Source organism: Ictidomys tridecemlineatus, chromosome 2 (assembly GCF_052094955.1).
Source record: "Ictidomys tridecemlineatus isolate mIctTri1 chromosome 2, mIctTri1.hap1, whole genome shotgun sequence".
In the NCBI taxonomy this organism is placed as follows: Eukaryota; Metazoa; Chordata; class Mammalia; order Rodentia; family Sciuridae; genus Ictidomys; species Ictidomys tridecemlineatus.
This window is the reverse complement of record NC_135478.1, coordinates 10,162,937-10,187,218: the sequence shown is the minus strand read 5'-3', so window position 1 is coordinate 10,187,218 and position 24,282 is coordinate 10,162,937. Positions and strand designations below refer to the sequence as shown.

At 56.5% G+C, this 24,282-nt stretch overlaps 1 protein-coding gene across 4 annotated transcripts; it reads right to left on the bottom strand.

Annotated features, from left to right (window-relative positions):
• Positions 1 to 306: 306 nt before the first annotated feature.
• On the bottom strand, positions 307 to 24,282 carry Yju2b (YJU2 splicing factor homolog B). Of its 4 annotated transcripts, XM_078037122.1 has the most exons (12): positions 24,147 to 24,282; positions 16,390 to 16,462; positions 10,568 to 10,684; positions 9,272 to 9,325; positions 8,029 to 8,111; positions 7,150 to 7,205; positions 4,770 to 4,830; positions 3,707 to 3,849; positions 3,449 to 3,621; positions 2,842 to 2,913; positions 1,184 to 1,322; positions 307 to 1,000 (listed from the first exon to the last, which is right to left on the bottom strand). In XM_078037122.1, the coding sequence occupies exons 3-12, from the start codon at positions 10,568 to 10,570 to the stop codon at positions 525 to 527; spliced, it is 1,260 nt and encodes a 419-aa protein (XP_077893248.1). In that variant the 5' UTR covers positions 10,571 to 10,684; positions 16,390 to 16,462; positions 24,147 to 24,282; the 3' UTR covers positions 307 to 524. The 4 variants fall into 4 exon arrangements, with proteins under 4 accessions (XP_077893248.1, XP_077893237.1, XP_005336290.1 ...); XM_078037111.1 differs by lacking the exons at positions 16,390 to 16,462; positions 24,147 to 24,282 and adding an exon at positions 13,109 to 13,249; XM_005336233.5 differs by lacking the exons at positions 2,842 to 2,913; positions 16,390 to 16,462; positions 24,147 to 24,282 and adding an exon at positions 13,109 to 13,249.

Genomic DNA, 24,282 nt, shown 5'->3' with positions numbered 1-24,282 from the left:
TTTGTAGATGTCATTTTCTGGGCCACCTTCTGCCCCCTTTCCTTCAGAGAACCCCTGGGGCCTTCCTCAAGACCCTTCCGTGTGTCCCTGTGCTGGAGGATGGTGACCAACAGCCCCTCCCGCACCTGCTCTGGATCCGGGCGCCTGGGCCCCATCTCTGGCCATCTTGTCGGTTCCTCTGCTTGGACCCCTCTCCACCCTCCACCCTCAGCTGGTGCTGCCTTTTCCAGGAAGGTGCCTGACCCCAGCCCATCTGTGCCACCACCTGGAAACCCTCACCACCGGGGAGCCAGATGGACAGAGCAGGACGGACAGCCCCTGGGCCTGTCCAGCGACCCAAGGCCGGGCAGAGAACAGGGCTTTAATGTGGGGATGCGGGTCCCACAAGGCACGAGGCCCTCACCAGGACCAAATAAATAGCAATCCATCGCTGAGGAGGGCAAGGGGGAGGGGCGGCGAGGGGCGCTCGGGGTGTGGGCCAGGGCCTCGGGTGCTCTAATGGCCCCGGAGGGGTCCAGTCCACGTCACTCACTCTCGGAGTCAGAGTAGTCGGCCACCAGAGAGGAGCTCAGGCTGCCGGGCTGCAGTGTGCCTGGAGGGTCGGGTGCCTCCAGGGAGGAGCCTGATGGGGGCCGGGACTTGTCCTGACCCTTCCCCTCCTGCCCCGGCTGTCCGCAGGTCTTGGGGTTCGCTGTCTCCTCAGAGCCGTCCTGGGAGGACGCGGGTCTGTCCTGGGTGGTCCCCTGAGGTGCCTGCGGCTCCCTGGACTTGGCCTTCTCGGCCGTGGGCTGGGGGCTCCCAGGGACGTCTCGAGGCCGCCGCACGATGCCCAGGTCCTCCACGGTGATGGGGCAGCTGCTGGGTGCGCACCTGCGGCCCTGGGCCAGCTTCCTCAGGACGCTGCTGGCCTTGCTGCTGGCGCTGCCGGGGCCCGGGGCGGAGGGGAACCAGGAGCGGCTGATGATCTCCGTGCGCTTGAGTTTCTGCTTGTCCTCGTAGGCTGGGGGGGGGGATTGAAGAAGGGACAGGTGTGGCTCAGGTAGGGCGCGGAGGAGCAGGCGCCAGCGAAGCCTGGCACCAAAAATTAAATAGCTCCTCGTGGCCGCCACACCCCTCACGGCTAGGCACCCCCACCTCTGCACCCCTCCTATGGCTGCCCCACTCCCGGGAGCCCCCAACTCACAGTCCAGGGTGTGGAACCTGAGCAGGGAGGCCAGCCTGCGGTCGTCCTCCGACTCGGGCACCAGGGGGATGGCCAGGCTGGCCTTGGCCTGCAGGGCCTGGTCCCTCTCCTCCTCCTCCTGGATGGCTTTTTTCTTTTCCTGTGAGGGAGCAGCAGGGGGTCAGGTCACAGCCCGCCTCTCCCTGACCCGCTCCAGCAACTGGGTCTCAGGCTCCCCCTCCACGTGAGATGCCACTGTCACCGACACACAAACCAGAGCCCCTCTATTGTCCATTAGACAAGATGGCCATGCTGCCCAGGGACGGCTGTGGCCCTGTAAGATGGATGGGGCTGGAAACACCTGCTGCCTGGTGGCACAGCCACTGTGGCTTCCTCTTGCCATGCCCCTCCTGTGCTGGTGGTGACGCTGGTGTAAGTAAACATCCACCGTCCAGCTGGAGGGAAGCACAGGGTGTGGCCACCTGCAGCACACAGTGCTGATGAGTGATTAGTGACCTTCGCTGACTTGCATGTTTACTACACTGTGCTTTCCCTTTCTCTTTTGCAATGGGGTCTCGGGGTTGCCCAAGCTGGTCTTGCATCCCTGGCTCAAGTGATCCTCCTGCCTCAGCCTCCTGAGCAGCAGTTTGTTATTTTAGAGAGTACAATTTTTATTGGTGGTGTTGTTTTAGTACTGGGATTGGACCCAGGGGTTCTCTACCACTGAGCCACATCCCGGCCCTTTTAAAAAAATGTATTTTACTTGGAGACAGGGTCTTGCCGAGTTGCTTAGGCCTCACTAAGTGGCTGAGGATGGATATTAACTCACGATCCTGCCTCAGCTTCTTGAGCTGCTCCGATTACAGGCGTGTGCCACTGTGTCTGGCCCAGCCCTTTTTATTTTGAGACAGGACTCACTAAGTTGTCCAGGCTGGCCTTGGACTTGGGATCCTCCTGCCTCAGGCTGTGAGCGGCTGGGATTACAGGTGTGCACACTGCGCTGCACTTGGACTGAATTGGGTCTATGTACTATCACGAGTTCACTCTGATGCAGCCTCCGTGCCCGCTGCAGCCTCGGCACCTGGTGCGTCACGAACTGGGTTGGCCGCACCTCCTGTGGCAAGAGGCCTCGTGTGTGGCTCATCTAGCCATCAACTCTGGGTTAGTCAAGACCTGATGCAGCACAGCAGAGAACCCATCAGCACTGCTCAGGATGCGTTCCTGTCATGGGGCGAGGTGCAGCTGTGGCACAGGATGCCACCTTGGCAGGGCCCTGTTAGGTTCTGGGAACCCAACATCGGGTAGACAAGAACCCTCGCTGAGCCAGGTGTGGTGGCCTGGCACACGCCTATAACCCCAGCTGTGCTGGTTCAGGAGGCTGAAGCAGAAGGATCACAAGTTCAAAGCCGGCCTCAGCCAAAGCAGGGCCCTAAGCAACTCAGTGAGACGCCATCTCTAAATAAAATACAAAATAGGGCTGGGGAGGGGCTAGTGGTCGAGTGCCCCTGAGCTCAATCCCTGGTACCAAGAAACAAAAATCAGAAGCCCTTGCTGACACTGCAGTGGGTCAGCGGGCAAAGCAGGAGGACAGAGAAGGACATGGGGACGCGGGGAGGCAGAGGCAGGGAGGTCGGTGGGGAATGCGTGGAGGGCCAGGGGACGTCTCCCCGGGAAGTCACCTCTGGGAAGACCTCTGCGTGCAGGAACTCTGTGGGTTCTTCTAGGAGCAGAAGGAGCAGCTCATGCAGAGCCTGTGGCAGAGGAGTGCTCGGAATGACCAGGAGGGGCGAGGAGGCTGCGTGGCCCAGGGGCACCAGGGGCAGAGGGGGAGGCCCCCAGGGGGAGGCGTAGATCCGAGGGCACGTCACAGCATCAAGTGGGGTCGCTGGGGAACCGATTAGTTATCGGGGAGGTAATGGGTCAATGCCGAGGAAATTGGGCCTAGGAACCTGTTTGTCCCCGTCATGCGAGGACACAGCCAGAAAGCGCTGTGAGGAATGGCCCTCCCTGGACACTCATCCACCCGGGCCTTGGTCCTGGGCTTGCCAGCCTCAGGACTGTGAGCAGTCAAGGCCTGCTGTGGCCATGTCGCCGCCTGTGTTTCTGTTCTGGCAGGACGGGAGTGACCCGAGGGTCAGAGGAGGACACTGAGGCTCTAGGGTGAAATGACCTGGGGTGTGGTGGGGTGCTGGCTGATCCCAGCTCACGACCCATGCTCTCCGGCTCCACGCCTGCCCTGACGGCCCCCCAGAGCCCCTGCCCCGTGCTCCTGACCGGGGCGCTCACCCGGAACCTCCGCCGCAGCATGCTGTTGAGGGCGAAGTCGTCCTTCCAGGCGCTCTGGGCCTCCTGGATGTGGCTCAGCGTGGGCAGAGCCTTCTTGAGCGTGCTGCGGTCCGCCTCCCCGTGCTCCAGGCGGAACATGGCGTCTGCCTCCAGCCTCTGCTTCTTCTCGTGCTCTGCAGGGACCACGACAGTGCAGCTTGGGCTCCGCTCAGGGCCAGGGCCAGGCAGCTGGGCACACGGCGGGCAGGTGTCGCTCACCTGTGGTCAGCACCTGCTCGTTGTCTGCCATGTCCCAGCGTTCCTCCTTGCGCTGGGCGCCGCTCACGATCACATAGTCACAGTTGGCGGGGTCTGTCTGCATCTCGATGTAGTTGACGCACAGGTGGCATTTCATCCGGAACCTGGGTGAGGGCACGGGCAGGAGTCGGATGCTGTGGTCACACCCAGGACGCCCAGGGCCCCCATTCGCTTCCTTCCACCCACCTGCGATACCCAGTAAGGACTCGCTGGGCACCGACCACGCACTCGGGCTGTGTCTAGGAGGAGGGCGAGGGGTGAGGTGTGGTCCTACCCCCAGTGCCCTTCTGACAAAGAGGCCACCTTGGGTCCCAGGAGCAGCTCAGGGGTGGAGCACAGGCTTGTGTGCATCAGGGCCCGGGTTCCATCCCCAGCACCGCAGAAGGCCAACAGGAGGAAAGCACAGGCCAGGCACAGGCCAGGCAGAGGCCGGCTCCTTCACTCCTTCATCGATGTCTCTCCGCCTCCACTTCCTCGTGCACGAGCTCGCTCACTCAACAACCTGAGACAGGCTGCTCTGTGCCAGGCTTGGTGCCAGCTGCTGGGGACGCTGCAGGGCAGTGGAGCAAGCCAACCTGCTCCTTTTCTGGCCCTCCCTGCTCGGCGGACAAGCGCTGCACCTGAGCCACCCCAGGCCTGTTGGTTTTGAGATGGGGTCTCGCTACGCTGCTCAGTGGGAGTGAAGCTGGCCTTGAACTTGTGATGCTCCTGCCTGCAGCCCGAGTGGCTGGCATTACAGGCATGTGCCACTGCTGATGCTCCAGAGGGGGACGAGTCACAGAGGGGTCCAACAACCGCACACTGTCAGCAGGTGAGTGCCACTTAGCAAAGGCTTCTGTGAGGGTGGTGACAGAGGCACACCGGGGGTCGGGAGCCCTGGAGGACCCGGGGGAGGGGCAGGCCTGCCTGACTGTGGGGAGGGGCTTCGGGAGCTCTACAGAGAGGGGCCCAAGGAGGGGGCAAAGCTCCCCCTTTGTGGTCCCCTAACCTGGCCCACACTGTTCCCGGTGCCAGGCGCTCCTACCTGTAGATGGGGGTCGTGTAGTAGTTGCCCACTTTCTTTTTCTCTGCATTGTACCGCACACCTGGGAGGGCAGGGAACGAGGCTCAGGCTGGGACCCGTGTCTCCTCAGGATGGGGACAGGCAGGCCCAGCACTGGAGGGGCCTCGGGAGGGCACAGACACCCACGTGGGAAGGGGGGGTCCTGGCTGCACCCACAGGTGCTCTAGCCACAGAGGTGGGCCGGAGCCAGAGGGCCGGGGTTTGAGTGGGGCTCCACCACCGGCCAAGGCACTCAGGCTGTGCCCTGCCCTCTGGGCCTGTTTCCCAGGATCCACCGCCTGCTTCCCGGGGCCCCTGAAGCCAGCCAGAAGAGGGCACAGGGGTGGACAGGGCTGGCACTCGGCAGGTGTGTAAGAAGGCTTGGCTTTTATTACCTGTTTAGAAAAACAGTCAGACTTTCTTGTTCTAGTTAGGTAATCTGTATTCTTTTTAAAATTTTTTTTTAGTTGTCAATGAAACTATCCGATTCGTTATTTCTGTGTGGTGCTGAGGATGGAACCCAGGGCCTCACACATGCAGGAAAGTGCTCTGCCACTGAGCGTCGACTCTGGGGACTCCTAACAGGAACTGGGGACTAAAACCCGGGTGTGAGTCCAGCCCACCACCGACCACCCAGCCCCAGGTAGTCGGTATTTCTGACTCTGTTCAAGGCTTGCACCTGGCAGGCAGAGCGGGCTGGTGGCTGGTGTGGCCTGCGGTTTACTTTCCTGGGCGGCTGCTTTAGTTCAGGCTCTGGGATGCAGCCTGGCGCCAGGCTGAGGCCCGGTTTCCCCTCCTGTCTTGGGACAGGAACCACAACCAGCCCCTGGGCAATCTCTGTCCTCTAAGTGCCTGGAGGCTTATGAGGTAGGTGCCCAGCTGGGTCTGATTAGAGGGACATGGGACTTTGACAACGAGGTGGCCTGTCCCCTTCCTCCTGCAGTTCTGAGGCCCTAGAGCGAGGGCTGGGCCTCCTGCCCACAGCTGCTGACCCCTGCACGGGGAGCTGCTCTGGCCAGGGGCCGTGCAGAGGGCTGGTGAGCCGCAGGCGCTCACCCCTCGGCCGAGTCCTGGAGGATGCTCGGGCTTCCCACCACAGCATTACGACACAGGCATCTGGGTTTTCTTCCGTGGTCCCCAGCTCCTAATTCCTCCCATGGCCCATAGAAATGAAAATCTCTCCCCCTGCCGTGGGTCACTCAACCTCTACCCCTCCCCAGCCTTTCTGCTCTGGAGCTGGCCCTGAAGAAACTCTTACCCAGCCCTGTCCAACGGGGGGTCACGAGACCTCCCCACCCCCAGGGTCTTGCCCTACACCCGGAGGAGGAATGCTGAGGGGCCAGGAGGAAGCGGGAGGCAGGCCTGCTGTCACAAACACGCCGCGCAGTGATGTTTCTGCAGGAACCAAAGGGCCAGGGTTTGGAAGCTCGAGCTTCCTGGAGGTGGCACCCCGGGAGCTCAGGCCCCTTCCCACTCCCTCATCCCACGCGGCTCTGCTTCCCTGGCGGCTGGGATCAAACCCAGGGCCTCACTTGTGCGAGGTGAGCTCGGGAGTGCGTGCTCCCCTGAGCGTCCCCAGAACTAATAAATAGTGTGTGCAGATTATTGTTTTTGTGCTGGGGACTGAACCCGAGGGTGCTTTACCGCTGAGCTACACCCCCAGTCTTTCGTTTTTACTCTGAGACAGGGTCTCACTAAGTTGCGCGGGCTGACCTCCAACTTGTGCTGCTGCTGCCTCACCTCCCGAGCAGCTGAGATCACAGGTGTGGGCCACCGGGCCAGGCTCCACGTTTGAGTCACATTTCCTGGTTCTGTGAGCCACTCAAGCAAATCAACTGAACTCAAAGAGCCCCCACGTGTGGAGTCAGAGCTGATGCGTGCTCCCTGCTGAGCGGGGAGAGCCAGGGCCCTGCCCAAGGCCTCACAGAGGCTGAGCCCTCCCGCCTGCTCCTGTGCCCCCCCAGGGTCCGGTGATAATGGCAGCAGTGAGAATGCTGGAAGCTGGCCCGCACCAGCCCTCCGCACGGACCACGTGCTGTGTCAAGCTCCGTGTGTCACACCAGGTGGGCCCTTGTTTACAGACAGGTAAACTGAGGCACAGAGGCTAGTCTCCTGCTGAGGGTCAGCCAGGTGAGAAGTGGCAGAGACGGGATTTCAACCAAGGGCCCAGAGACTTAATGGCTTTGCAACCTGGGTGTCTGTTCCCCAGTTCCTGATTAGAGTTCCCAGGGGAGATGAGCCTCCCAGTGCCCAGCATGCAAGTGGCTCCCTGTCTGCAGGGCTGAGGGGGGAAAGGCAGAGAGAGAGGGCAGGGGGAAGAGCAGGGGGGAAGGGGAAGGGCAGGGGGCGGGCCGCAGCTCACCCATGCCGATGTGGTTCTTGCAGCCGTCGCACCAGATGTTATACGGCATCTCGAATCTACAGAAACAGATAATTTCTTTTTGCTTTTTGCTCCTAGATGTTATTTTTTTATCCTCGTTAGTTATACACGCCAGCAGAATGCGTTCTGTTGTACACAAATGGAGCGCAACTTCCCGTTCCCCTGGCTGCACACGATGCGGAGTTCCAGCAGCCACACACAGGGGGATCTGGCTTTGGCTCGTGGGGCAGGGTCTTGCTCCGCTGCTCAGGCTGGCCCTGAACTCCTGGGGCTCAAGTGAGCCTCCTCCCTCAGCCTCCTGAGCAGCTGGGACCACCGGGGTGGCCACCGCACCTGGCCTGGCTTGACTCTGCCTCCCTGTCCTGCAGGTCTCTGCACTGTGGCTCTAGGCTCCTGTCCAGAGGGGAGTCTGTGGCCGCAGCCCTGGAGTGAAGGCCTGCTTTGGGCAGTCAGTGGGACACAAGGGAGGGACAGCGTGGCAAGTGTGGACCTCGGCCTCCGGAGGCCTGGCGGGCGTCTGCTTCCTCTTCTGGAGACCACGCACTGCGCCGGGAGGACAGAGGAGGCCGGGCTCGTGTGCTGGAGGCAGAGTCCAGCCGTACAGGACCTGCCAGTCCTTCCCAGGAACTCCCCAAGACACAGGAGGGCCCGGGCCTGCCCTCCATGCCCAGCAGAGGCCTGCGGACGGGCCGGCACTGACGGTGTTGATTCTGTCGTGTGGCAGAAGTGGACCGAGACGGGGCTTTCTGCCTCACGGAATCAGGGCCCCACAGCACTGGGCCCATGAGAGGGGCTGAGCCTGAGGCCAGGGTGCACAGGGCAGGGCGCCCCTGGTGGTCCAGGGTGGTGCCAGGGTCTTACCGGATGACGAGGATGCCTTGGGACAGCTTCCGGGCCCGCTCCCGAAGCGGGTGGCTGTTGTGGTATCGATTGAGGGAGCCATGCTGTGGGCAAGAGCGAGAGGTCAGCGCTGCGGGGCGGGCAGCTCAGGTCTTCTGCGGCCCACTGCTCTGGGCCAAGAGGCCGGCGGGGCAGAGAGGCCTGGTTGTCCTACCCTGTGTGTGGGGTGGGGTGGTCAGAGGCGGCAGGGGAGGCACAGAGGTCTCAGGGAAGCAGGGGACCTGGAATCAGGACTTCAGCTGTCCCTCCGTATCCCCAGGGTAGGCTCCCGGGCCCCAGGGACACCCCATCTGTGTGTGTTTGAGTCTGATATAAATTGGGGTAGCTGATTTCTTGTGCTTAAATCAGCACAAGAAACTAACACAGGGCATGCTCGGCACAGAAGCCGCTGGATTTCCCTGGAGGTTCTCAGTCTGCAGTTGGTGAATCCAGGGACAGGGGACCTGCAGGTGGAGGGCCGCTGGGAGGGCCGACAGTCCTGCTCCCGTTTCTGAGCTGAGGGAGTGACGTGGGCAAGAAGCTCAGTTTGCCCTTCCGGGCCTCAGTTTCCCCGTGTATCAGCGGGGCCACTGCTCACTATCACCTGCAGGTCTGGTGGGAGGGTTGGGAGAAAGGACCGCAGTGCGTGAGTGACCTCATGAATCACCCAAGGATTCTGTGAGTCAGGCTGTACTTTCCTTCAGAGTCACCACTCCAGAAAGGAGGAGTGCCGGGCCCAGGTGCGCGTGCTAGGGTCCTTGGGCCTAACTTAAGTGCCTTCTGCATGGGGATGGGGAGGCGGCCATCAGTCAGATGAACACCCCTGCCCTGGGGAGAGGACGTTCTAGCTGGGGAGATGAATCACATGCCAAGAGTTAAAATGCGGTGGAGATTAAAGAGAAGCAGCAGGTGATGCAGTGGAGAATGAGCCAGTGATCAGGGAAGACCTCTGCAAGAAGCTTCAAGGAATATAGGAGATTCGGGTCAGAAGGAGGAAAAGGTTCCAGGTGCAGGAGCTGGGGCCGGGAGGGCACTGATCTGACCCAGAGTCCGTGTGCTCAGCCCCCTCAGGCACAGATGGCAAGGTCACTGAGGACAGCCACACGTCACCAGGGATGAAGAAGACTCTAGAGCAGACCTTGGGGCTCCCATCCTGGCCCCACGTTCAGGGCACAGCGTGAGTCTCTGCTGAGGGACGTGGAGGAGGCAGGGAGCCCGCTCTTACCTTCTCGGGGTTGAAGTCCGGAGGGTAGTACTTGTTGACACCTTTCCTTTCACCCTGGAAAGCAGAAGAGCCGCGACTTGGAGAGGGCCTGCAGGAGACCTGCCCGTGCCGCCTCCAGGGACAGGACCTCCTACAGGACCGGGTCCAGTGTCTGACCAGGCAGTGGCTACCTGGTGACAGGTCCTCTGTGGCCGCACTGGGAAGTCCCACAGGTGCGGAGTCTCACACTTCACTGTTTGGGGACCATGGCTAACAGTCAGAAACGCAGAGGGCCACTGGCTTACAGTGGTCCCACTCACGATAGCAAGTGCTTGACCATGGAGCTGCAGCCCCAGGCCCTGGACTAGTGATTTTTGTCTTTACAACAGTGCAAAAGTCATGTGCTTGAAAGCTCGGAGTGAAAACCACACTGGAGATTTTGCAAGTGAATCTCGCCACAGGCCATGGTATTCCTGTGAGCCCATCTCCTGATGCTGAGGGCCCCAGTCACCCTGGGATCTGAGGGTGCGCTCCCTGCTAGGCTGGAACGTGGGCAGGCGCGCAGACACGGCACGGGTTGACCTTCGGTGTCTTCGCCACAGTAAGACAAGCGCTTCCGCTTTTAACATCACCACTGTGCAGACACACCCGTGATGCAGCTGAAGCCCAGGTCTCATCAGGGATCACGAATGCTGGCACATGTCCTTGTAAATGCTGGCATCACCCGCCCAATGGACCTAAAGACCCCTCAGAGCGCGGCTTCTCAAACCTGGCTGTGCAATTTGACTGTACGGCCACCTGAGGTGCTTCAAAAGTATGGACACCAGGACCCACTTGGGCATGGTGCTTGGACACTGGGCCGTTCAGCAGCTCCCAGGAAAGGAAACACAAAGCCCAGGAGACACACACTCCAGGAACACACCTCTCAACAACCGGCAGACGGAAATGACCCAAGTGTCCATCAACAGATGACAGATTTCAAAAACGTAGCCCAGGTTAGGGACGTAGCTCAGTGGCAGAGTGTTTGCTTGGCACATGTGAAGCCGAGTTCCACCCCCAGCACCACCCAAAGAAAGTCCCTGGGTGACCATTTTAGTGCATAATGAAGGTTCATGCCTACCACACCAAAAAATCACAATCTGGAGTTGAAATCACCAATTACGCAGAATCCCACCATCAGGCACAATTAAAATGCACCGATTAAAAATATGGGAAAAAATGACGGCCTTAGAGCTTGTGGAGGACGAGGACAGGGCCACTCTGGGGACCCCACAAGACCCAGGGCAAACCACAGGGAGCACCAGGCTGTCTACTCACCATCTTGGGAGCTGTCTAGGGTCCTCGCCCTCGAGGCGGTCAACCTGGAGTTCCTCTGTCACTGCGTGGACCAGTCCTGCCCTCCTGCAGGGCCTGCCAAAGGGACCTCAGGCTTCCCTGCAAAGAGGCCAAGAGGTGTGATTCCTTTAGAATCAATTTATGGGCCCTGCCTGCCTCTTGGAGCTGTCTGTCTCCCTCTGGGTCCTGAGTCCCAGCGCTGGCTTCCTGGCCGTCTTCAGAGGCCCAGTGCAGCTGGCCCGCCACACTCTTCCTCTGCCCCTCCTTTTTGGTTTCTGCAGAGCTGGCGATGGGACCTGGGCCTCGTGCATGCTGGGCCAGCGCTCCACCAGAGCTGCACCTCAGCACTGAAGACGTGGGTTTTGTTTTCTTTCCTCTGCCCTGAATGCTCTTCCACAGGCCACATGCTGTTAATGCACCTTATAGGCTGTCATCTCGGTCAGGTGGCCCGTGCCGTGCGCACCCCACCCAGGGCCTGGCCCTAGTGGATGCTGACTGGAGACTGAATGAAACAACTGATGGAGGTTTCAGAAGTGTCCACTGAGGTGACCCAGGTACTAAATGTGCAGGCTGGAGGCGGCAGACTACCCCCAGGGTTTACAGGAAAGACTTTTAGGTCAAATAAAAGGAAGTTCTAGTTTATATTAAAGAGTTCACAGCCAGGCCAGGTGGCCCAAGCCTCTAATCCGGGCAGTGGCTCGGGAGGCTGAGGCAGGGGGATCACAAATTCAAAGCAGGCCTCAGTAACTTAGCAAGGCCCTAAGTAGCTTAGTGAGACCCTGTGTCAAATGAAAATAAAAAAGGCTGGGGATATGGCTTGGTGGTTAAGCACCCCTGGGTTCAATGCCTGTTACCAATAAATAAATGAATAAAGGCCAGATAGTTAATGTTTCTGGATTTTTGGCCCAGAATGTCTGTGCTCAACAACCCAAAGCTCTCCTCAGAGCCAAACTAAAGATATGCATATGATGGGCATGGCTACAGTCTAATAAAAAATTTTATTTATGGACTCAAAATTCAAATTTGAAATTGCTACTACCTGTCACAAAATATTATTCTTTGGATCTGTCCCCACAATGATTTAAAAATTTAAAACCATTCTTTACTTGAATATTGTACAAAATCAAATGGGCTGGGTTTATCAGCTCTTGCCCAAGAATCAAGAAGACTGGTCTCTATGTACCTATTTAGCCTACTTATGTATATGCTCTCTAAAGATTTTTTAAAAATTAATTTTGGTGATAATGGAGATTGAACCCAGAGGAGTTTTACCACTGAGCTACATCCCCATTCCTTTTTGAGACAGGACCTCCCTCAGTTGACCAGGCTGGTCTCCAACTTGGAATCCTGCCTCAGCCTTCGGGATTAAAGGTGTGCACCACCACACGGAGCATGTTCTCTGATGTTCACTGAGGGGCAGGCAGGGTGGGGTCTGAGGAGGAGGAGGAAGAAGAGGAGGAAGAGGAAAAAGAGGAGGAGGAGGAGGAGCTGATACAGCTAAGTTTAGTCTGCATTATGCTACTATTATCTCTGGATGACCAATGAGGACAGGGATGGGGGGTGGGATCTAGTAAGTTGCCCAGCCTCAGAAGCTGATAGCAAAGATTCTAAGGGAGTGGGGGTAGGGGTTTGTGCAATGCCCTGTCCTGCCATTTCCTTGAAACTATTTTCGTGTGTGTCCCTTTGAATGGGATTTTTCCAAGGTCTTTTTAACCCTAAAAAGTCCTTTTTACCAACGAAAAAACTTAAGTGCCCATGCAGGCTTTGGGGGGGTCACAGCTCCCTGGGCTTAAATCCCAGCTCCACTCCTTACCAGCTGAGTGACCTTGGTCAGTGTCTGAGTTTCCCTGGGCTTTTGAAGAGTGGATGATGAGGACATGGGTGACTTTGGGGGTTGCTGTGGATGCAGTGATGCACGGGAAGTGCTTGCACAGTGTTAAACACGCAGCTCTCAGGAGCTGGATGTGTGTCTTCAAGTGTTTTTACCCCCCCAGTGAGTGGCACAGACAAGGCCACAGGACGATGGATGGAAATCCGATCCTCAGTGTCAAAAGAGTACTGACCCCATTTGCCCAGAGTCACAGTGTGAATTTGGATCTGGCATCTGCGGATTCTGTGTGAGCCTCACTTTCCCCCCCTGTAAAACGGGGGTTTACAAAAAGCATCCACCTGCTAAGGCTGCCTAAAGACCAGGTGGGCTGCAGTGCCGGGGCAGCGCCCGAGGTCGAGGTCAGCGGTGGCAGTTTTAGTTCTCCTCCCCACCGTCACCACTTCGCCACGGCTTGGCAAGGTAGGGGCTGGCGGGTCTCATTTTCCAGAGGAGAAAACGGAGCGGCCCTGGAGAGACCGTAGGGCCCAGGGCAGGGTAGGGGGCGCCGCTGGAGCCCTGTGAACTTGGGTCAGGCGACGCGGCTGGCACCTCAGAGCCCCACTTGTCCCGAAGCACCGTCCGCAGGTGGGCGGTGGCCAGACCTCCGGCTCCACGCAGCCAGCCCACCCACTCACCAGCACACCAGCGCTTACCTGCCCTCCTGCTGACGTCACGCCGCGACCGGGCCCGGAAGTGCGCCCGGCAGGCCAGGGAGCGGATCGCCCTTCCCGCGTGACGGGGACGCCGGCGTGAGGCGGGGCGAGGCAGCACGTCACGCTGATTGGCTGGCTGCCGAATACGACTCGCCCTCTCAGCCCCGGGAGTGGATCAATTCAGGACTGCCCCGCCCAACCGCGCAGACGTCACGGTGCCCCACCCCCGTCCCCGCCCACTCCGCCAGGCCCAATCCGAGGCCCTCCTCCCGACACCGCCCACCAGGAGCTCCGTCTGGCTCGCTGAAGCGGGAGCAGCCCGGTGGGCTCGCTCGAGCGAGGTCCCCGAGTCCAAGCAGCCAGCCGCCACCGCTGAGCCACACCTGCAGCCCAGTCCCTTGTTTTTGAACAGCTAGTAAACTAAGAATTGTTTTTCCTTTTCTTTTTTGGTACCGGCGATTGAGCCAGGGGCTCTCAACCACTGAGCCACATCCGCAGCCTTTTTGTATGTTTTATTGAGAGACTGGGGTCTCTCTGAGTTGCTTAGGGCCTCGCTAAATTGCTGAGGCTGGATTTGAACCTGCTGTCCACCTGTCTCAGCTTCTGGAGCCGCTGGGATTACAGGACAGCACCACCACGCCCGGCTTTTGTTTTTCCATTTTCAAGTGATTGGGAGGGGGAAAAAAAGTTTCATTTCTTGTGAAAACAGTAATTTTAAATTCCACCGTCCGTAAATAGTTTTAATGGAGTACAACCACACCTACTCACTGACCTATTACCTACGACTGCTACCAGGTCAGAATTAAATGGTTGCCACAGAGAGTGTGTGGGCCACAGAACCTCAAGTATTGAATATCTGCCCCTTTATGGAGGTGAGCAGAAGCTTGCCTGAGAGCTTCCAGACCAGCTGAGGGTGCTTTCTGCAAAGGGGAGGAGAGGCTTTTGAGAACTTTTGTAGCGTGTAGGGCCCACCAGCAGGGGCTTGATAATTTTGTGTAAGGGATGTTATCAGGCATCTGCTGTCTGCCAAGCCTCAGGGAGAGAGAGGAAAGGACATACCCTTTTTCTCCACAATCAGGCAGATAACTGACAATTTATCACAGGCAGTGTGAGAAGGGATGACAATGCTAATCACCCATCATATTATTTCCTTCCAGGTTTTATCTGTTCTAAAGCCCTCACAGGTAAATTCTCATGTAATCATGGTGCTTCATACTGGGCTGGGCATGGGCTGCTCAATAGGCATCACCCACTCACTGGGTACTGACCTTAAACAATGCTCCTAGGAGGTAGAACTTCTTTATTGTTCCCATTTTATAGATTAGGAGATAGGTTCAGAGAGGTTAATCAACTGGCTCAAGCTCACACAGCTAGGGAGGAATGGAGGTCAGTTATATCTGCTGATGCTGAACCTTGTGCTCTTGTCATCTGAGCTATACTTTGAATCTGTAGGAATTAAAGATAAGGGACATGGGAACTCAGAGGAATCTTAACATGAGTCAGAGGTGGTTTGGGTGTAGGCAGGAGTGAGGTCCACCTGTAGGAAGTGACCTCTGAGCTGGATGATGAGTGAGGCTGAAGAAGGGCGGACAGAATAGTGGCGAGCTCACAGGTCCTCCAGCCCGAGGTAGAACTGCATCCGACCCCAGGAATCTCACTTGACACATCTGGACTTTGACTGAGCCCTTGTCCTTTACCTGAACCAAGAGGAAGTGACTACAAAGGTACAAAATTTCACTTGACATTGTGGACAGTGTTTTGGGGGAGAGGTGTGCGTGGAACCTCAAAGTTCCTCCTCTTATACAGGCAGGTGAGGGAACCAGTAGGTCAGCCTGACCCATGACGAGGCCTTCCTAAAGATCCAAGTGCTGGGCCTGGCTTTGAACTCCCGATCCTCCTGAGCCGATGGGATGACAGGCGTGCACCACCAGCCCAGTGGCCTCACTAAATTGCCAAGGCTGGCCTTGAACTTGGGGCTCTCCTGTCTCAGCCTCCTGAGTTGCTGGGATTGCAGAATGAGCCACGGCACTCGGCTTAGGTCTCTTCTAAGAGAGAGACCCCAGCCCCTCACTGAGAGCACCTTGGGAAGAGGGGAAGGGGGACCAAGGGAATGACATGCTGTTTCCAGTGACGTCGGTCGCCACCTGGAGACCTCCCCCAGCACTTGGAGAGGGGTCCACCGCCTCCTGAAGGCCCCCCAACCACACGCCCCTGGAGGTCCTCAGGGCATTTTCACACTGCCACCCTGGGCACCAGGCGTCACCATGAATTTGTTGGGGACGATTGTTACAGAGCTGGGGCCTTCTGAGAAACTGAGGCAGTGTGAAGACCCCCTTCAAGCCCTGATTCTTGTGACCAACTCAGATTTCAGACATGTCACTCAGAGTAACAGGAAGGAGTTTATTGAAGGGACAGAGAAAAACGAAAGGGGGCCAGGGGTGGTGGCCCACGCCTGTCATCCCAGCAGCTGGGGAGGCTGAGGCAGGAGGATCTCGAGTTCAAAGCCAGCCTCAGCCATAGCGAGGCACTAAGCAGCTCAGTGAGCCCCAGTCTCCAAATAAAATACAAAATGGCGCTGGGATGTGGCTCAGTGGTCGAGGGCCCCGAGTTCAATCCCCAGTAACCTCTGGAGGGGAGGGAAGGAAAGGAGACCCTCTGAAGGGAGAGGGTGGGTCCTCTCAGAGAGGAGAGGGGGAGTCTGTCTCTCCTGCATCCCAGTTTTATTGGGGGTCCCAGAGAAGTTTCCAGAGAGTCCTGCCCACGTCCACTTCTTGACTTTTGGCTGACAGAAGGACAACCTTAGATTTTTCAAGTCCCTACTCTCATGGTGATTCTAGGTTACCTTGGCCCATACTGACCGGTTGTAATTGGATTCTCTCTCTCTCTCCCTCTCTCTCTCTCTCTCTCTCTCTCTAGTTGTAGATGGACAGAATGCCTTTATTTGTTTGTTTTACGCAGAGTTAAGGATTGAACCCCGTGCCTCACACATGCTAGGCAAGTGCTCTGCCAATGAGCTACAGCCCCAGCCCTCTAATTGGATTTTTTAAAATATTTCTTTCTTTTTTTTAGTTGTAGTTGGAGCCAATACCTTTATTTATTTATTTTTTTATGTGGTGCTGAGGCTCAAACCCAGGGCCTCCCACGCACTAGGTGAGTGCTCTGCCCCTGAGCCCCAGCCCAGCCCTCTAACTGGATTCTTAAGCACACATTCTCCCAGGTTTTGTGGGGAGGATTTCAGGATCCCGTCACAGTATCCTCCTGGGTCCTCCCCTCGGCATTACCTTGGCGGCATTTCCCCTGCAGGTCCAGGTGGCCTGTCCATGGAAGCCAGGCAGGGCTGCAGGCAGATTGCTTCTGGAACAGAAATCATGTGTGGGATCAGCACAGCGGCGGCCACTTTATAGAATTACTCCCTCAACCTGGTGTCCCAGCGTCCTCATCTATCTGTCCCCCAACAGAATTGCATTCACACCATGGCGGTGCCTTGTGGGGCCGGGAGTGCTGGGTCCCCGGGAGCGCTGGGTGCTCCTCTTGGCCCTGTTACCTGTGGATTTCAGTTGACCTGCTGTGTGACACTAAGGACTTGGCCATCTCTTGGAACCTACTGTTCTTGAAATTTCAGAAAGCAAAGAATGAAGACAGACACTCAGAGCATTTGGGGCGACTGTCTAAAAAAAGCCTTTGAAGTGATAACCCAGGACGTGATTGCTCAGGGCTGGGAAGAGGGGCCGAGGGGGCTCCCCCCGCCAAGGCCGGACCTGAGCGGCAGCCCCTCCTGTCCTCTGGTGGCTCTGCTGTGGTGGCCCTGAGTTCACCACTGAGCGCCCACAAACGTGAGCAGACCTCGTGGCCCTCGGGGCCTGTCTTGTGTTTTGTTTTGGTACCAGGGTTGGAACCAGGGGTGCTTAACCACGGAGCCACGTCCCAGCCCTTTGACATTTGATTTTTACTTTCAGACGCGGTCTGGCGGCTTTGCGGAGGCTTCTGTCCCTGCCTCCCCAGTTGCTGGGACCGCAGGCCTGTGCCACCCTCTGATGCCTTCCTACCAGCCCAAGGAAACGGGTGACACGCACGAGGGTCTTAACAGGGGCTTAGAAAGGCTGAAGTGTGGAAGGCAGTGACTCTCGGGCTGCCAGATGCCCTCTGGGGGACCAAGAGTGTCAGGAAGCAGAGGAGAGCACAAGGGCACCTGGGGAGGAGACCAGACCCCTAAGGAAGTGGAGTTCACAGGCTGTTTGTCTCCATGACAGAGGCCGCCCCGTGGGGGTTCTAGTGGGAAGCTGTTTACAGAAGCAGGAAGGACAAGGAGAGGACACTTCAAAGGGAACAGGCGGCTCTGGACGGTTTTCACAATCCCAAAGTAGGGGCCTGGGGCTAATTGGATTTCCTGTGGAAGGGCTGGCCAGGCCGGGGCAACCCTCTCCCAGCACGGCCTTCTCCTGATGGTGTTCTTATCACTTCATTTTACACCCATGACTGGCCTGGCCTCCGCCAGAGCAGGGCACAGCTTGGCGTGTCTGCTCCATCAACAACGGTCTGTCCCCTTTACTATTTCAGTGCTGACCTGAGCCCAGGTGGCAGCCTCCCGTCTCAGTTCCCTGCAGGGACACCTGGGCGACTGCAGTCACCATTCCACACCTTCCAGGATTAATGGGTGCAGTTGTCTTCTGGAACTGAGTCGGCCCCTTTGCAGGATCCCAGATCTGAGGGGACACCCTGAGCGACAGGCGAAGGCGGCTCTCTCGGGGGACAAGACTGCTCCTGAGATCCAACAGGAGCTCTGAGGGGGAACTGGATTCTGCACTTGGCTGCTGGGCTCTTGTCTCCCAAATGTTGAAGAATAGAATCCAAACGCAGTAGGATTTATTAGAGAGAGAGAGAGTCAGACAGACAGACAGACAGACAGACACACACACACACACACACACACACACACACTCCCACCACGTGACGTGGGACAGGCTATATAGGAGAAAAACAGATTTTGGTGAGGTAGCTTAGGGCTTTACAGTCTTGGGTGGAGCATGGAGTAAAATGGGTGATTTTGGTGCCTTATTGAAAACAGTACCAAGATCACCAAAGATCACCGATTAGAATCTGTGTAAAACACACTTTGAAAAAGTACCGAGGTATCTGTCGCTTTCTGTCATTCCATCTGGGTTCACACCCCCTCCTTCCCATTTTGCCACCTCTGGGACAAAGGACCTGCCTGGAGGCCTTCCCACAGGTGAGGCCTTGCATTTGAATTAGGCGCCTCTGGGTCAGCCGCCAGATGTGGCCTGTGCCTCTGAACAGGACCTCAGTGGGGGCCTCTCACTTAAGAGACGCGGCCATTCCACTGCTGCTTCTTCCTGAGCTAACACGGCGGCCAGAACTGAAGGGTCACCCAGGCCCCAGCAGGACAGACTGCTCAACTACCCAGACTCCCGCCCTGCGGGCTCTTCCGGTTTAGACCTACAGCTCGGTCTGCGCCCTGGGGAGGAGCGGACCTCCCCTGCCTGCCTTCCCAGCACGCTGTCAGCTCAAGTTTCCCTCCTGCTTTCCACCAGTACTGACCAGGCCTCTGGCCTAGCTAGGGTGCCAGGAACAGCCTCTCTACCAGTCCCGGGCAGGGAGACCAGATGGGGTGGCCGTAAGCACTGCCAGGGTGGGAGAGGATTCCCTAAAGGGACGGAGAGTGAGACAGCCCCCCCAAAAGAGCAAATGCATGATGAGCCAGGTGCATCATTAAGGAGACCCTTAATGGGAGACCTTCTAACGGACAAAGACACAGATAAAAAACAGATCCCCAGGGCCTGTTCCCAGCAGGACTAGTTCTCCCCACCTCACACCTGTGTCACCCAGCCCCCCCTCCCAGACGTGCTTATCAGCACAAGCAGAGCACCTCCTGAAATGCACCCCAAGTCAATTAGCATTCCTCCACCCCCACCCCCACACCAACATCTGAATGAAACCAAGTCCTGTTCCTGTTGCAGGGGGATCTTTATCTGGTTCTTCTGAGATCACAAGATCCCACTGAGTTGGTAAAAACAGTACACATTTTAGGCTCTGGGCCAGAAGGGCTCCACTCCTCAGCCCTGCTTGTTGAAGGACAGTAGCCGACAATATGTAAATGTTTGCTGAGCGCCAGGCTAAGGGACTGATAAGAAGAAGAAATCCTTCTCCTGGGAGCATCTACAAGTCAGCTCCTGATGAAGGCTGCTGCCCGCAGGTGCTGAGAGACCTGGGTCTCTGTCTGCTCACTGGGGTTGTGTTAGGAAGTGCTTCACCTCAAACTTATGGTCAGAATTTAGGATACTGCGTGTCATCACTCAGCAAGGACATCATGAGCCTCAAACTCAGAGTCACAGGGCAGATCCTGGTGGCGGATTTCTCCCTGCTCCAGCTCACGGGTGCCAGCTGACCTGAGACCCCTTCCGGGCTAAGAGCAGCATGCAGAGCAGGAGTGCAGGCCTGGGCCAGCTGCTTGGGGCCTGGGAGCCTGATTGCTGGAGCCATGAGTTCGAGGGCAGCCTGGGCAAATTAGCGAGAGCTTGTTTCAAACAAACTACAAACCCCAGGATACAAGGTGATGGGCACCAGGCAGGAGTCAGGAGGTTTGGGGACCACAGACTTCGCCCCCACCTAGAACACAAGCCCGTCCCAGGACAAAATCAGAACAATTTAGTTTATCAATCTTAACTGGCTTTATTTTCAATTCTAGAATTAGGCAACATTTCATTTCATAAAATGGAATTCGTTTTTCCATGAGTCAAGCCGCGGAGATGGGTTTTAGGCAGAAAAGAGCTGAAGAAAACAACGGTAAACAGTTTCCCTGGAGGCGGGGCCGAGGAAACACTGTCACGGGACAGCCGGCTTTTGCGACTCCAAACCTAGGTTCTGTGTCCCCGGAAAGAAAATCCAAGGTCAGACACTAAAAGGCACCTGGGGGGCTTTTATCCTAAGTGAAGAGAAAGTGGCAGTGAACACACTCAAGGGAGAGAGTGGGCCGCCTCTGTCCCTGAGCAGACGACAGGGGACACCATGTTGCTCCCAGATTTATTCCTGTGGACGTTTGCCTTGAGACCTGGGGACCACCTCTGCACTTTGTCAATCAAGTGTCAACTCCTCCTTCATCTCGGGTGGTGGCGTTTTTGACCCTAATTGGTCCTTTCTGGAACTGTCATGGTGGCCATGCTATTCAGGGGCTTCACTTACAAGTCAGTCCTGCTAAGGTGGGCCCTGGGGTCAGGGCCAGTCAGAGTTGGCCTTAGCCAGCCTGTGCTGCTAAGGACACCTCCCTCTGAACTCCTGGCGACCCCTGTGGCCAGAAGGCCTCGCTTGGCTTTACCGGACCTCCCTGGGCCCTGTCAGGTTATTCCCGTCAGTCCTTCTATCCCTTAGCCCTCCCTGTTTCTCCTGGCTCACTCTCCAGGTGTGGACCTGTTTCCTACAGGTTTATCTGTACAAGTTATTTACCCGTCTGCCAAGCTTCCAGTACCTTAAAGCACTCCCTGACCTTGCCATGCGCCGCACTGCCCATCACCGCCACCTGAGGACATCAGACAAGGCAGCTGGGCCTGACAGCGCTCGCCTACGATTCCAACTGCTCTGGAGGCTGAGGCAGGAGGACTGCAAATTTGATACTGGTCTGGGCAACTTAGGGAGACTCTGTCTCAAAATAAAAATTTAAAAGGGCTGGAGATGTGGTCAGTGGAGATTGCTTGTCTTCCATGTGTGAAGCAGGATCCCATCCCCAATTCCGCAAAAACCTGGTCAACATCAGGTTAGTCTTTTTTGGGGGGTGGGTAAGGATTAAGGCAGAGTGAATTCCATTATCAGGCCAATTAAAACTGGCTCAAATTTGATTATAGTTTCTTGGATCCTGATTGACAGAAAGTCATGACGATTTTGGTTTGACTTTAGTATGAGTGACTCCCTACTTTTCTAAGGCCTTGTGGGTGCTGGGCAAGGCAACTGAGCTACAGATGAGCCCCACTCTGAGTCTACTTTGCAGGGAGAGGGGGGTGACCCCATTTTGGATTCTCTTCTGACCAGTTGGGGCCTGGTGCAGGAGCTTAGTCCAAAACAAAGGTCCTGGGCTGAGCTCAGCTGGTAGCATGTGAGCTCAGCATCCCTGAGGCCTGGGCTCCATCCCCAGCACCAAGATAGAAGCAAATAGAAAATGAACGTCTGAGGCCATTCTTGTTGGTCAAGACATCACAGTACAGGCTCCTGCCCAGGGGCCACAGGCACCGACCGACATGAGACCCCTGGGAAAGAAACTCGGTCCCCAACACGGCCGCACATCTCTTCTCCACCTGCCACCAGGAAGGGCCATGAAGGCTGCTCCAGCTCTGCGGCAGGTGCTGCTCACACTGAGTGGGCGACAGAGGGCAAAGGACAGAAGGTGCCCAGCCAGGGGGAGAAAAAAGGTGGGGAGATGTCCAATACACAATAACTCCCAGGAAGTTGGAATTCAGCCCCGAATGTCAGGCATTTAGATTGTGTTTATTATGTACTCAAATATCCCAGACACCCCTTGTTCATTCATCAATAAGGTCACTAAGCGCTGCAAAGACACTGTGTGACCAGAGAAGGCGTCCCTCTCTGGAGCTTACACTGCAGCGGGCTCAGCGTGGGTTGTCCTGGGGAGACCCTTTCCTACGCAGGATCCCAGTCAAGTTCCTGCACACAAATATTCGGACCTGTTACCTGGCCACTGCAGAGGACCTGGAAAGGCAGGAGAGTGCCAAAGGAATTCAGAGATGGTCAGTGTTTGTTTGTTTGTTATGAACATTAGCCGGGTCAAAATAACTGCTATGAACATGTGCAATACTCCCATAACTTAAGCACAACGTCACAGAGCATTTTAAAAGACCAGTTTTAAATTTTACTTTTCCTCACACAAACACCAGGGTGTGTTGGGCTTAAACACCATAATTTCCCACAAACCAGCCCCTGCCCTGCTGTGTTCACCACCACCATAATTTACTTGTTAAAATCAGGAATAATAATGAGTTTGTCTATGGTAGCAGCCTGAAAAACGGACTCAGCAAGATGTGTTTAGGGGACAGGCTGGGAGGCTGACCGAACAAGACATGTGGAGGGGAAGAGAAAAGGTCACAGGCAGCCTGGGTGGCCTCAATAACTTCCTGTGGGGGGACCAGACTCTGGGTATTTCCAGGCCCTTAGAAATCACCTCAGCATCCTCACTTGACAGAGGAGGAACCAGTCCAGGGAAATAAGTGACAAGGTCACAATGTGCAGTTGCAGAACTGGGGACAGAACCCAGGTCTCCTGATTCTTGGCCAGGGTTGCTTCTATGCAGAACTATCCATTACAATCTTTTTTTTTTTTTTGGTATTGGGGATTGAACTCAGGGGCCCTCAACCACCAAGCCACATCCCCAGCCCTATTTTGTATTTTATTTAGCGACAGGATCTCACTGAGTTGCTTAGTACCTTGCTAAGTTGAGTTGTGAAGCAGGCTTTGAACTCTGTGATCCTCCTGCCTCAGCCTCCTGAGCCTCTGGGATTACAGGCGTGTGACACCGACCCGGCTCCATTACAATCTTATACACTGTGTTTCATATAATCCAATTGGGTCAACCAGTTTCCAGAACATCTGGCCATTTAAAACGTCTCTATGGTGAGACAATTAACACATGTACACATACATATGTACCTATCATGCTTAACTTATCAATTAGGCACAATAAGAAATTCCCAAGAACACCTAATAATAAAACAGAAAAATTATAACCACATACAATGAAAAGTTCTTTGAAACTTATGCATTATTTCTGGAATTGCCAACTCAACATTTTCAGACTACAGAGAACTGAAACTGAGGACTCCTATAATATATACCTTCTGGTATATGATGATGGTCAAAGAATTAAACATCTATTTGTGAAGACTAACCCACTTTTCTGTCTTCTGATTTTTGGCTCTAGGTTAGAAGTTCTCAGCTCGGGCCATCTCCTGTCCCAGGGGTTGTTTGGCAGTGTCTGAAGACTTTTCCTCCCCAATACTGGGGATTGAAAAAGGGGCTCTTTACCAGTGAGCTACAGCCCCAGTTCTTTATTTTGAGACAGGGTCTTGCTAAGTTGCTGGTGTTGGCCTGGAGCCTGCAATCCTCCTGCCCTAGCTTCCCCCAGCCCCCCAAGGAGGTTGAATTACAGGTGCGCCTGGCACGGGGATGTTTTTCGTGGTGACCATTCGGATTGGAAGGGAGTGTTCCTGGTGTCTAGAGAGGAAAGGCTGCATATGCTGCTCAGTTTCTTAACAGTGCCTAGGGGAGTGTCCCACTTCAAAGAAAGATCTGGCCTTTGACGCCAGTAGTGTGGTTAAGAAACCTTTCACTCTAGGAATAGAAACCAAAATGGGAGCTCAGGTCGGGCAGAAGGTTGGGCCGAAGCCAAGTGGGCCGAAGAATCTGCCACCAAAGGTATTATTTCCAAAGGTGGCCTGTTAGCTACCCAGGAGGCTGAGACAGGGGGATCACAAGGCCAACATGGGCATCAGGTGACACTCGGCTGGGGCTGTAACCCGGTGGCAACGCGCCCTGGGATCAATTCTCAGTACCCGACCCGGCTCCAAAACAAAGGTCAAGCATCTTTGGGCTTCTAAATCCCAACATTTCCCCACCACGTTTGCAGCCTGGACGAACATGCTCCCAGTTGCCCTCTCCCCGCGTCCCCTCCCTCGACATCTACCCCGAGCACGTGGGAGGTGCGCCACCAGCTCGGCCCGGGTTCTCCATGGGGGCTCCCGGGAGGGCCCTGTCGCCGCGCCCCGCTGGCATCCCTTGGGCCACTTGGGCCTCCAGGACCGGCTTCTTCCCGTGGCATGCTCACAGTCACAGCGCCCACCTCCTCAGGCTGCTGCGGGAGCCCCTTCGCCCCACGGACCCCACTCCGGGGCCCAGCCTGTCCCGAGTTCTCCGGGTGCCCAGGGCCGCCTGCGGCAGGGGCGTGAACTGCCCCACAAACGGGGCCCCCGAGGCTGCGAGACCGCGATCTCACGGCGTGGAGAGGGTGGCCTGGGCTCCAGACCTGAGGGGCGCCCAGACGAGCTTCTCATCCCTCTTGGGCCCTTCGGAGCCTAGTTCTCGGCTGGGAAAGCGACCGGCCTGCGCCCGGAGGTCCGTGGGCCGAACGCCACCGGCCGCAGCGCGACACCGGTCACACG

What these genes read in the sequence shown, in the direction of transcription:
- Yju2b (XM_078037122.1), bottom strand. An exon ending in CGAGCAGGTGCTGACCACAG is followed by an intron (nt 3,622 to 3,706) that starts GTGAGCGACACC and finishes TGGTCCCTGCAG; the next exon opens with AGCACGAGAAGAAGCAGAGG. An exon ending in TGCTGCGGCGGAGGTTCCGG is followed by an intron (nt 2,914 to 3,448) that starts GTGAGCGCCCCG and finishes CCTCTGCCACAG; the next exon opens with GCTCTGCATGAGCTGCTCCT.